We start from the raw sequence: 13,345 nt of genomic DNA, 5'->3' as shown, positions 1-13,345 counted from the left end.
TTATGTTTGACAAATTTAGTATTTATTATAAATAGGTAATTTTTAATTTATTATTTCAACTACTAAATTTTTTTTCATTCTTTCCAAAATAATGCATATCGTAACTGCATCTTTCTGATATGCATTCATGACACATGCCTGAAGTTAGGCCTTATGTGTAATTTACCGCAAAAATGTATAACATATTTTAACAATTTTCTAATGAACATATTCAAATTTAATTTCCCCCACTGTTGAAATGATTATTATTATTATTTCTGTGGTACAAATGACTCGTATTTGCGCAGTTCGTCATTAAGCCTCACATATAAAACGGGATTAGCCCGGTTGGGACAATCAAACGCAAACATTATATTTATTACTCTTCGAACCCGTTGTCGGCATCACAACACACAGAAATGTACAGAAATTCAAATAATAATATCATATCTATTGGTTATAAATTATATATTAGTTGGGCTTAAGCCGGAGCCGAGATACAGGGGAGGAATGGACACATCGAATAAAATAATAATATATACTGAAATATAAATTTAGTTTATATGAAAAATTTAATTAGTATAGCCTTAAAATATTCTAAATATCTTGAAGTTTAAAATTTTTTTTTTTTTCAAAAACTTAAATTTATCCAAAACCAAAAATAAACCAGGTTAGTCGTTAGACTAGCAAGATTTTTAGTCATTTATTTTGTCTAATTATTTTATCATTTTTTTCAAAATGCATAATCAAAAAACTCTGCCACTTCCACGACGAGTACAATCATCAAAAAGATACTTTTTGGTTAATTTACATTTTTGTTTTTGGTAATCAGTAATGCAATGCTTTTCTACCGGATTTGTTTTTTAATTTTCTATTTATTCATAATTTTAGAGTTTATGGTAAAAGGGTTAAAAGTTAGGAAATTTATTTTATTCATTGATGATTTTCAAATTTTTGGCAGTAAGCTGAAAATGTATGATTGTATGTGTTTTTTAATTTTGCATTTTGAAAAATAAAATAAACAAATTGGTCAAAAAATATGGCAAAAAAAATTCTGAGTGGTCGACCCTTACTTAGGTCTAAACTGAACTGAATAAATTTCTATTTTTACACATATTTTAGTAAGCATATATTTTTTCAATTCTGTTTTATATGAAATCTGTAATGCAATTTTTTTCAACCTGAATTTATTTTATTTATTCATGATTTTTGATTTTTTGGCAGGGGGATGAAAATTTAGGGCTTGTTTCTGCATTTTGAAAAAAATGATAAGAGCATTGGTCAAAAAAATTACAAAAAATGTTGGTGGTCTTAGGTCTAACCTAGTTCATTTTTGGTAATCAGTAAAGGAATGCTTTTATTTTATTTATTACTTATTTATTCTACCTGAATTTATTCTATTTATTTATAATTTTCGAGTTCATTGCAAGAGAGTAAAAATTTCGGATTGTATGTGTTTTTTCTTTATGCATTTTAAAAAATAAAATGAGAAACATGGTCAAAAAAATGGAAAAAAATCTTGGTGTTCTTACGTCTAACTTAAAAAATCTTAGGAGTGGTTCACCCTTAATTAGGTCGTCCCTGAACTAAATAATCCTTTATTTTTCACATATTTTTGTCTGCATGAGGCAAAAATATAAGTTTTATCAATTAATGAGCAAATTTAATCTAGAATTTTGTAATATGTCATTTATATTTATGATATATAGATTATATTATATTAAAAAAAATTAATGCAAACGTATATATTCTGACTGTTTACTGGTTAGTAACATATTGAAACGCGTTTTCAATTTTGTTTCTAATATTAATAATATATTGAAAATAAAATATTTACATGAATAATATTCGAATACACCTCTTTCTAAACCAAATACCTAAATCCTTGTTGTATATCAATCGTATAGAAGATTAGTGAATCGAGTCCGCTGGTTTGGTTTGCCCGAATCCGATGATAACGAACGAAATTTGTCATTGGAAATGAAAATTGAACAATACACACACATTGACATACACATATACATATATATATATATATATATATATATATATATATATATATATACATACTCACATATCCTAAAATAAATTCCTTTTATGACCAAATTTTTAATGTCATTACCTCGTTGTTATTAATTTCAGTTGTGACTGATTTTATGACAACAATTTAATTTTTCTGAGCATGATGTATATCAGTATACTCGTACATATAATTCTAAAATTAATGATTCTAATCAGAAATATTTTTAATAAATCCAAGAAGATTATAAATTGATTTAAGACCGGTTTAATCGCACAGGTATTATCAATAAAAGAGACCGACGTGGCAGAATTGATTAGCAGGTGATAACGGTAATAATATATTACCTATATCTTGTGTATTTATTGTAACGACATATTGGAACAGTGTTTTTTAAGATTTTATGTATTTTACATACCTCTATCATTTTTAACATCAGATGTGCATTGTGAAAAGCTCGACGTGTTACTTTGCGCCGAAATTTGATTATCAGACCAGGAAGTTCGACATAAGGAACCATATGTCGAATTGTGCTGTCCGATTGTATTTGTTAAGCCCAATGTACTACCTATAGGTCCTGGAATAAAAAGACACATTAGAAATAACCAAAGACTCTATAAATTCACAAGCACAATATATAATTGAGTACTAGACTAATATAACACATATTTAAGGGTTTCTTGTGTTTGTTTACTCAAAAAATCACAAAAATGTGAGAAATTATAATTAACAGAAATCATTTTTTAATTTTCAATATATGATGTATGATGTTCTGCGAAAAATATATCTAGAATGAGTATTGTTGTTCTTTTATACAATATGCTACATCACATCAATTATATATAAATTATCATATAACTATCATATATATTATCATACTACAAACAAATAATTTATCCAGTATTATTTTTTTTTGTAAATTCAAGATTTGTTAATACCAAAACGCTTTCTTATCATTAATATTTTATTCCTGTTCCCAAAATCTACAAATTCAATCTTTCTTTAAGAAAGCAATTAAAAGTTCTCAAAAACTTTTCTGAAAAGGGTAGATTTAACAGTAAGTTAATGAAGTCGTTTATGAGAGTTCAAAAGTTATTTTTGAAGAAATAATTAACACTCTGTAGAATTTTTTTTGGAATGATAATTAATTAATACTTATATATAAATGTTTTTACAAGTTTATTATTGAAATGACGGTTTTATATATCTGGTGGTTGTATAAACTTTATAGGCCGTTTCGAGATGTTTCTTTTTCCTCGGGAAAAACTATATAATATAAGACGGGCATAACACAAATATAAATCCTGTTAGTAGACGACATCTAATTAAATATTAATATTTGCTGAAGGTACTCTGATTCTCAAAATTTGTACGATAAAAATATAAAAGATACATTTATTGCAAAAGCTACGTCTTTTCTAGATTAACCAGAAATAGAGAAATCTCATGTTCAAAAATACTATAATAGGTATAAAATTTTTATCCACTTCGATAAGTTTGAAATTATTTTTTATTGATAATTTAACAGTCATGAATAATGATATAAATTTATATAGTTTATTTTAACTCAGTTTTTGAACATAGAAATTAAATATGCAAGTCTTTTCATATATAGAATTAATTACGTTAATGTTCACTAAACCACGTTGTTTGTTATATTTAATTTTTTAAATCATTTATATCATCTTTTTATAAAAATGTACGTTGTACAATATTTCTGTTCGCAATGCTTTTCGTAGATTTTTTAAATAATTTGTATTTTTTATTCCTGAAAAAAATAAGTCAAACTGAGACTCGAGACTTAATAATGCCATATTATTTTTTTAACATTTATGTTAAGTTATTTTCTTTCTATATGTATACTAAAACATACTTATTGTTAATAGTGACTAGTTACTATATTTATTAGGTAAAATTAAATACAAAAAAGCTTAAAATTTAACTTTGTGTTCTATTTTATTTCGATATTTTTATTTTCAATTTTCCCTGTAAGTATTAGTAGACAGAAGTAGGTACTCAGATCCGATTTTTACAATCTTATTTTATTCGATCATTCAGTTTCATATCATAAACCTGAACATTAAGCTGCTTATATATAAATGTTTGTAGGTCTAAATCTCGTTATAATCTGCTCATTCAATGTGATATCAATATTGCATTGGTTTGGGAAAATGATTCTAAAACTTCGGAAAAAATACATTTATCTCTACAAATTAGCTAGGATAAAAATAATTTCATTATAGATCATATTTCTGTAATATTACCATATTAAAACCATTTTTGTAGCACTAAAAAGTAGTCGTTAAAAAATCTGCTGAAAATGCAGAAAGTTAGGTGTAATTTCTGTGCTTTTCAAGAATTTCCGAAAAATATTCCAAAAATATAACATAGATTAAAATACTAAAATTGATGCTTCTACTTTGTTCTAAAGAAATAATTTTTATTTTCCATGCAAGACTTAGATATTTGTATTCTATTCCTCCATTTTCTTTATATAATTCCATATGTTGATTATTAAATTTGGTGTAATATCATAATATTATTATTGATCTTTTAATCAAATATTTCCATTGAAAATTATTAATTCATTATAATCTTTACTCTGGATTAGACTAATACCATTTATATTAATATTGTGATATCTAATCTGCTATTATAACGCACTGATTCAATACTTTGTCGAGTCATATTATAATTCAAAATATTATTAAAAAAATTATGTATGAAATTATTCCGAACTAGTGGTGCATGGCATCGTGCCTTAAGGCAAATTGCTGGAACTTTCCATAATGAAATATTCGAAGAATGAAATTTAGTTCAAATTATTTTTTTTTGAAAATAAAAAAAATTGGAGCTAAAAAATTTTCCAAAAGCAATCGTTTTATCAATACAAACAGAATAATTTTGAATCATTCCTATCGGATGCTTAGTTCTCTCAAAAACTTCCATTTTTTGCACATTTAGCTCGGTATCTCCGAAACGGCTGGACCTGTCTTTGCCAAAAACTAATCAGCACATCTTCCTATCAATAGGAATCCAATGTTTATTGAATCATTCAAATTGGTTGTTCCGTGCGCCGAAAATCGTCGACGAAAAATTGTATCTACACACACACACTTCAATTTTTTCTGATTATGAGGTATGCCAAAATCTTCAGAAACCTCTGAAACGTAAAAATATGCAAAAAAATTCATTTTCGATGTTCGACCCATTACTATAACTTACAATACTTGTATTTAGAGCACTATTTCTACTACTCATATCTTTCGAACAGTTTTTAAATTTTCAAAATCGGTTGAGATTTTTTTTTAATTTCAATAAGTATTACAACTGTTAAAATATTAACATCAAGTAATATTGATAAATAATAACATAAATATAAATAAATAAAAGTGCAAAGGATAAAATTTACATGAAAATAATATCCGTAATATGATTTGATATAAAATATAAGCAAATAATAATATAAATAAAATTAATAAATAATATAAATAAAATTTCTGAATAATAAAATAATACTACAAAAATAATGAAATATAACACAATAATAATAATAGAAATAGTAAGATAATAATGATAATAATAATAATAATAATAATAATGTTAGCGTTTACAAATTTATGAGATTATTGGGAATTTTTCATTTTAGCCTTGTTGGGCGCGCTTCTGGTTGAGAAATTTAAAAACAAATTTTACACTTTTTTTTACTAATTAAAAAGAAACGGCTTTTTAGACTTTTATCGATGTTTTTTTCAAAAAAACGTCTGAACCGATTTTAAAAATTCCAAAGTCATTTGATGTAAATTAACAAGGACTATCGTTGGTCAGTTCTTGGTAAATATCTAACGTTTTCTCGTGATTATTTATTGAATTTTTTTGACGATTTTGATGAAACTTGGTATTACGATAGATTTCCTAGTCTGAAATAACATACTAAAATATTATAGGCCTACGATAAGCGGTTCTAATCAGAATCACGCGATTCTAATCAGAATCTATATAATTAGTTTTATTGTCAGTCTTTTTAGTTTTCTCATCGATACCCAGAAATTTAGCAGATTTTTGTGTTTTAAGAAATTATTATCTTCAATTACAAATTTGGCCAGAATTACCAATTTTCATGTGTCCTTTACCTTTGACAACCCCCGGTTCGGTGTCTATTTCCCGAGCTCTCTGGGATTTTTATCATTTACTACATGTTTTCAGTGGACTTTTCCTCCCTTAAGATGTGCTCTAGTTATTGTGTGCATGTCGTCGTGGTCAGTATAAAATCACTTTCGTGAATAAGTTATTACAGCAATTATTGCTTTTAGTATTTCCACTCGACTCCGGCGAAGAGCTTTACGTTACTGCCCTATGACATGCGAATTCTTGGACGAAATAATAATATATATGTATATGTGTGGATAAAAGCCAACGAATTTGATTAAGATAGGAAATTTTATTAAGATCTTTATATAATTGGTTTTATTGTTTTTTGATTATGGGAGGAAATCACGAAGGGTAAAGGATCGATTGTTGCAAGAGTCGGTGGTTGAAATATATAATTGACCACTAGAAGGTTTTTTTTTATTAAATTTCCGTAGGGGAATCAAAAAAGATTTTTTTTTGCATATCTTCACGTTTGAGAGGTTTCTAAACATTTTGGCATACCTCAAAAAAAAATATGTGTGTGTATGTGTGGATACAATTTTTTGTCGACGTTTTCGGGAGTGTTGTTCAACTGATTTGAATGATTCAAAAAACTTTCTGCTTGTGTTGACGAAACGAATTCTTTTAGGAAAAGTTTCTTTTTCATTTTTTTTTAATTTGCAAAAAATAATTTTTTTTACTAAATTTTATTCTTCGAATATTTCATTATGGTATTGGAAGTTCCAGCAATTTGCCTTAAGGCAAGATGCCATACACAACTAGTTATTATAATTTAATTAACTTAAATTAATAAAAATTAAATATCTTTTGAAAAGTCAAGTTGTTTAGAATATTTTGAGGCTATGAGTGTATAAAATGAATACTGTACGTGGTAGTTTACCTTAGGGCAAGTTACATGAACTTCCAGAGATGTGCTTAATCAATAAATATTAATAATAAGAAATAATTTGCTTAATCAATAAATATTAAAATTTAGCTATTTAAACAACATTTTTTTAAACTGTGACGCACTTTTTGATTCGAATTAGCTGGTTTATATTTTTCAATTATATGTAAATTTTCATTTAGGTAATTTGTCTTTCACAATTTTGTTTTTATTATCATGTGTAAAAGCAAATTTTGAGTTCTAAACTTGTAGATTCACATTTTGCTAGGTAATAAACTAGAATATTATAGTTTTCATCGATTATTATAGGTTTGATCTATAAAATCAGATTTTATGATTTTAAGTGGATGGAAATTTTATAGCACAAAGTTTGTTATGAGACATATCGATGGTACTAAAATATTAAAGAGATTAAATTTACGTTTGAAGTTTAGCAAATTATATATACACAATGTCCCAGAACTTAACGTCTAGTAGAATTGACCTTAACTATCTTGAAGATATTTAGAAAACAAAATTGCCGTTGCAATTGCCGTTTAAAAATGTTGACTGAAATTATGACAATATTTCGATTATTGTGGTTAATTTTTATTAATTTTGTTTGTTTAAACTTTGGTACCGTAACCGTGAATAACATTTTTAGGGCTACAGTAGAAAATAATAACACATTTGCCTCAAGTTTTCAAGAAATAAGAATTTTTGTTAAAGTAAATTTAAAATTTCTAAAACTGGTCGAATTTGAGAGACCGAATAATCAGGATTGTTATTTCTTTACTAATTTTTTTTTCAATAATAATATTAGGTTGTCAAATATCTCCCTTCCGCTTTTTTGCTCTTGGTTTATAATACAAACAGGCGGAAGGGAGATATTTGACAACCTATTATTATCAATTATTTTACAGTTTTACAATACTGATGAATTGCGCCAATTTTCGATAAAACTTGCTAGCATATTTTGTTTTTTTTTTCAGAGAAAAGTCTCTCGAAGTCGACCGGTTTAAAGAAAATTAAATTCATAGTTCAACAAAAAGTATTGTTAGTAAACTTGTAGTGAATCTTAATTAGTAAAGTAGTTATAAATATATAATTTACTATGAACGTAAGTTCTGAAATCAATAAATTGTAATATTTAAATTTACTATAAACATAAGTGCTAAAATCAATAAATTGTAATATAAATTGCAAGATATTTGTAATATTTTTTTTTAGGAAAACATAAAAATTATAGGAATAAATACTCTTCTATAAGTACTCGTAAAATAAAATTTTAACCGATAATTTTGTAGTATATATAAATTATTTAAGTTAGAATTTACAACAATTCCTACCACTCCTTTAATTTTAATTATTTTTTTCGTGCTGTAACCAGTTATTTTTGTACGTTATTCCATATTCAATCGCATTTCTTTTATCTCGGCAAATAAATATTTCAATCGAATGAGGATTTATATATTTTATTTCCAGTTCAGAACTGGCTTTAACATGTGCGGATTAGATGTTATTACGTTATCGATTCAGATGATAAGTACTTTAAATGGTATGTAATCGCATTATCTCTGCTTCCTACGACGACCTTACCGAATTCGCCAAAATTAGCTCATCATGATAAAAGATATGTTTTAGAATTGAAATTTTTGCAAATTGAAATCTATATGGTAATAAAAATAAATGTAGATGATATTGATTTAAAATCGTGTTTTTATTATATATATACTAGCAAACCCGACGAACTCCGTTTCGCCACCAGATGGTTTCGTGAGAAAGATGAAGAAATTTTTTGGTTGTTTTATATTTGAAAAGGAAAAATGTGATTTTATTATACAAAGGTAATGAATTTATTTCGATTACAAAAATGAAGTGTTTTTTAGTTGAGCTTCTCTAAGTAAATGAAAGTGAATCCACAAATTATCCGTTTCATTGAAGTGCTCTTTGGTAAACCACCTTTTTTGTTTTTTTGTCTGACGTTAACACAAACAAAGTGGATGGTTTTCCAACTCGTGAACAGGCAACGTATAACTGCCCATGTGAAAAACAATGATTTTCTGAATAATCTATCTGAAATTTATCCCGCAAACACTATGGGATTGGCCTTGCGACTTGTTATTGCGAACGAAAGGCGAACTGGAAATTGCAATCGTTTGAAGTCAAACGGAAGACCAGTCGGAATCATTGGTATGTCACCAAATCGCCAGCAATTTTTGATTGAATGGTGAAATTCAGTGCGTGTACATAATTATTCTTTGCGGCAAGAATTGCTCGTTGACTTAACCAAGCATAATTCTGATAATTCTCACTAATGTCATTACTCGAATGTTTAATTACGGTGCGTGAAGTTCCAGCAGCTTAAGGCACGATGCCATGCACAACTAATTTTCTTAGCTATAAACCTTACGGAGCCCGAGACCTTTCCAACAAATGCAAAATTGTCGAAATCGGTTCGTGCGTTCTGGAGTTATTTCGTCAGGAAGGAAAACCCGACTTATTTATATATATATATATATATATATATATATATTATATATATATATATATATAAATTATGAAGTGTCTAGGTATAATTTATCCGTCGTGCATGGTGGTTCGGCACGTGCGTCGGCGGATGCAGGAAACGCATCGCGCGTTCAACCGTACTCCGAAGGGCGTCGAAGGGTCTAACTGAGGCGAATTAGGGACGTTTACCGGCATACAATAGTCGCTACCGGCGAGTGCGCCCGGCACACTTTCAGGCTTAAAACTAATTCGAATCTAGTATGTATTTAAATAATTATTAACGTTTGATCGTATTTAGCAACAGTTTATACAGATAATTAGTAATACATGACTTCGAGCCGGCTTTGCTAAAAAATCTTTGATTTTTTTTAAACTTTGAAAAAAAATAGATTTTTGAGAATTTTTGAAAAAAAATAACTTTTTTGAATTTTTTTTTTATTTTTAATTCGAATCTTGTATGAATTTAAATAATTATTACCGAATGATCGTATTTATATTAGCATCAGTTTAGACAGATAATTAGTAATATATGGCTTCGAGCCGGCTTTGCTAAAAAAGCTTTGAATTTTTTTAAACTTTGAAAAAAATAGATTTTTGAAAATTTTTTATAAAAATAACTGTTTTGAACAATTTTTTTTTTCATTTTCAATTCGAATCTTGTATGAATTTAAATAATTATTAACCTATGATCGTATTTAGCATCAGTTTAGACAGTGGTGCATGGCATCGTGTTTTAAGGAAAATTATTGCAACTTTCCGTACAGAAAATTAAATTTCAAAAAAAATGAAATTTTCTGAGAAATTTGAAAAAAATATTTTTTCAGTATTTTAAAATTTTTGATAAAATGTGACTTTTTTGAAAAAATGTGTTTTTTAACAATTTAATTTTTTTTATCGAATATTGTACGAATATAAATATTTATGAACGCATGATCGTTTTTTAAAATCAGTTCAGACAGATAACTGTCTAAAAAAGTTCTTGAGAGAAATTCTTGCAACTTTCCGCATCGAAAATTATTTTTTTAAAAATAACTTGAAATTTTCTGAAAACGTTGAAACATTAGATTTTGAGTGTTTTGAAATTATTGAAAAAATGTGACCTTTTTGAACAATTTAATTTTTTCTATCGAATCTCGTATGAATTTAGATAATTATGAACGTATGATCGTATTTAGCATCAATTTAGACAGCTAACTAGTGGTGCATAGCATCTTGTGTTAAGAAAAATTCTTGCAACTTTCCGTACAGAAAATTAAATTTGAAAAAAAAAATGAAATTTTCTGAGAACTTTGAAAAAATTAGATTTTTGAGTATTTTGAAATTTTTGAAAAAATGTGACTTTTTTGAAAAAATGTGACTTTTTTTAACAATGTAATTTTATTTTATCGAATCTCGTACGAATATAAATATTTATGAATGTATGATCGTGATTAATATCACTTTAGAGTCTAAACTTTTAGGTGCAAAACGTTTCGGTGTACTTTTTTCCGTACTGTCAGTGTCTGCATGGCCTCGATTAAAATCATCAAACCACTTCTCCACAGTTTGCCTCGATTTGCCACAGCCCAATTAACTCTTATAGAAGGATACTTTGACAGCAATGGTATCTTTACCCATCAAAAAACAATAATGTTTCAACCCACAAAATTGCTTTGAATTCATGGATGAACTATTCCTCCAACCATCCTCAGATGGTATGTTCTCAAAAATGCATTATTCGATTTTGATGAAACGTGACAAACATTGTTACTACACTTTACTAAATATTCAACAGAAATTTAAAGTTGGTGCATTCAATAGTTTCTGAGATATGCGAGGTCGAGGGGTGGCTGGCTCCGCGCTCAATACTAACATTTAAACAGTTGGTATGTTCTCAAAAATGCGTTCTGCGATTTTGATGAAATTCGACACACATTGTTACTAAACTTTACCCAAAATGTGACCAAAGTTTAAAGTTGGATCGTTTCATAGTTTCCGAGATATGCTAGGTCGATGGGTAGCTTGCTCCGAGCTCAATACTAGCATTTAAACAGATAGTATGTTTTCAAAAATGCATAATTCGATTTTGATGAAACTTGGCACACATTGTTGCTATACTTTACAAAAATTGTGTCAAAAATTTTGAAATGGTTAATCCGATACTTTCCGAGATATGTGTGATTGCACAACAATTGAACAAGTCCGGTATTTGCAAATACGCACCAACGCACTCTGACCCGAAACTAGCCTAGTTTTAGGTTGAGAGCACGTTTGGCCTACAGAATATTTAAACAGATACACCATGGTGATTTCTCAAAAATGCGATTTGTGATTTTGGTGAAACTTGACACACATTGTTACCACACTTTACTAAATATTTGACAGAATTTTAAAGTTGAAACATTCGATAGTTTTTGAGATATGCGAGGTTGATGTGTGGCTGGCTCCGCGCTCAATATTTCTTCAATGATAAGCAATTCTCAGTAGAAAATAAAATACAAAAATAAAACCAAATTTTTGAGAAGTGCAAAATTGTCTATGAAATTATCTCCGAAAATTTAAGCAGAAGAGTTCTATGTATGATGGTTACAAATATTAAAAATATTATGAGAGTACCTAATATTATTATTTATAGAATTCTAGCAAAATTGGAATTTGTAAAAGAACGTTTGCATATTTCTAAATGTTGATTATTTTATATATTGATACTAGGGTAGGAATAGGGGTGCAAAGATCAAATTTGACTTTTAGTAATTATATTATGAAAGGTTGGTTTTAACCTAACTTAATCACAACAAATAACACACATCAAACAGAACACTATCAAACTTTATTCAGTATAATTCCCAAGTAATTCATTATTTTAGAAATATGTTTTTTTTCTCTTACTTCGTAAATGGCGTAAAAAAGGATAACCAGAAGGCAAAAATATCCACCATTTTATTTTTAACTTTAAAGTTATGAAATGATAGCAACATAGTCAGTGCAATGCTTAAAAAATTATTAAATTACATTTACTCAAAAAATATGTTCAGACCAAAAACTTATATACTTTCGTTAATTAAAAATGTGGTTGTTTTTCATGGGAAGTCGTCCGATTTATGACGATGGCTGTTTACACATATTTTGCCCTCTACTTTAAAATAGTATTTGTAAAAATTCATTGATTTTGAGATAATGGCGGAAAAACTTTTTGCCCAAAGATATATATGTCTCCTGGCTACTGCGATACAAATAGATTATTTTTCCAACGTTTTGAATTAGTTGTACTTCAAAATGTATGACTTTTACGTTGACAATCAGAAGCAGTTCTCTCTACATCTCCATAAGTGACTCCTCGCAACTTCTTCTCGGCGATTAACGATTACGTCTTAATTTATTTAAGTTAAGTCTGAAGTCTCAAATGAATATTCTCAGAACAGAAAGAAGAGACTCTACTCTTTCGATTGTCTCTGTGCCGACAAGCCAATTAAGGACTATTAGACTGAATCATGCCGGCGTCCCTAAACGAAACTAATCATGACGAAGTTGAAAATTAGTCTGGGGTTCATTAACAAAGCGATGAATCCGTTAAATTAATGCCGTGATAATGATAATGAAAGATCTCTCTCGAGAAAGAATCATATTGTAACACGCGATATGAAAATCTATATATGTTATGACTAAAAGCCCGTATGGCGACGATTGTTTTAATAATACTCGCTGAAGTCATTAAGGGATATCTTGATTAATCTATTTTAAATTTGGAAGATTGGAATTTGATACGGATTCATTGTTTCTTCATAGAGTTCAAAATAATTTCCTTCACATACAATTTTAATCCCTCCGGCGTACAGAAA

The 13,345-nt window shown here is 27.9% G+C and overlaps 1 protein-coding gene across 1 annotated transcript in view; it reads right to left on the bottom strand.

Moving 5' to 3' along the window:
* Positions 1-2,300: 2,300 nt before the first annotated feature.
* Positions 2,301-13,345, bottom strand: part of LOC113373173 — a 35,633-nt gene continuing 24,588 nt past the window's right edge. Inside the window, exon 2 of the mRNA XM_026613491.1 lies at positions 2,301-2,576. Within this exon, the coding sequence (XP_026469276.1) occupies positions 2,410-2,576 (167 nt within the window). The 3' untranslated portion in view covers positions 2,301-2,409. The remainder of the gene's footprint in view (positions 2,577-13,345) is intronic.

This window comes from Ctenocephalides felis, unplaced genomic scaffold, assembly GCF_003426905.1.
Source record: "Ctenocephalides felis isolate EL2017-DRISC unplaced genomic scaffold, ASM342690v1 CF-g0.4_SCAFFOLD_01604, whole genome shotgun sequence".
Lineage (NCBI taxonomy): Eukaryota > Metazoa > Arthropoda > Insecta > Siphonaptera > Pulicidae > Ctenocephalides > Ctenocephalides felis.
Note: the sequence above shows the minus strand (reverse complement) of the source record. Positions and strands in the feature narration are given on the sequence as shown.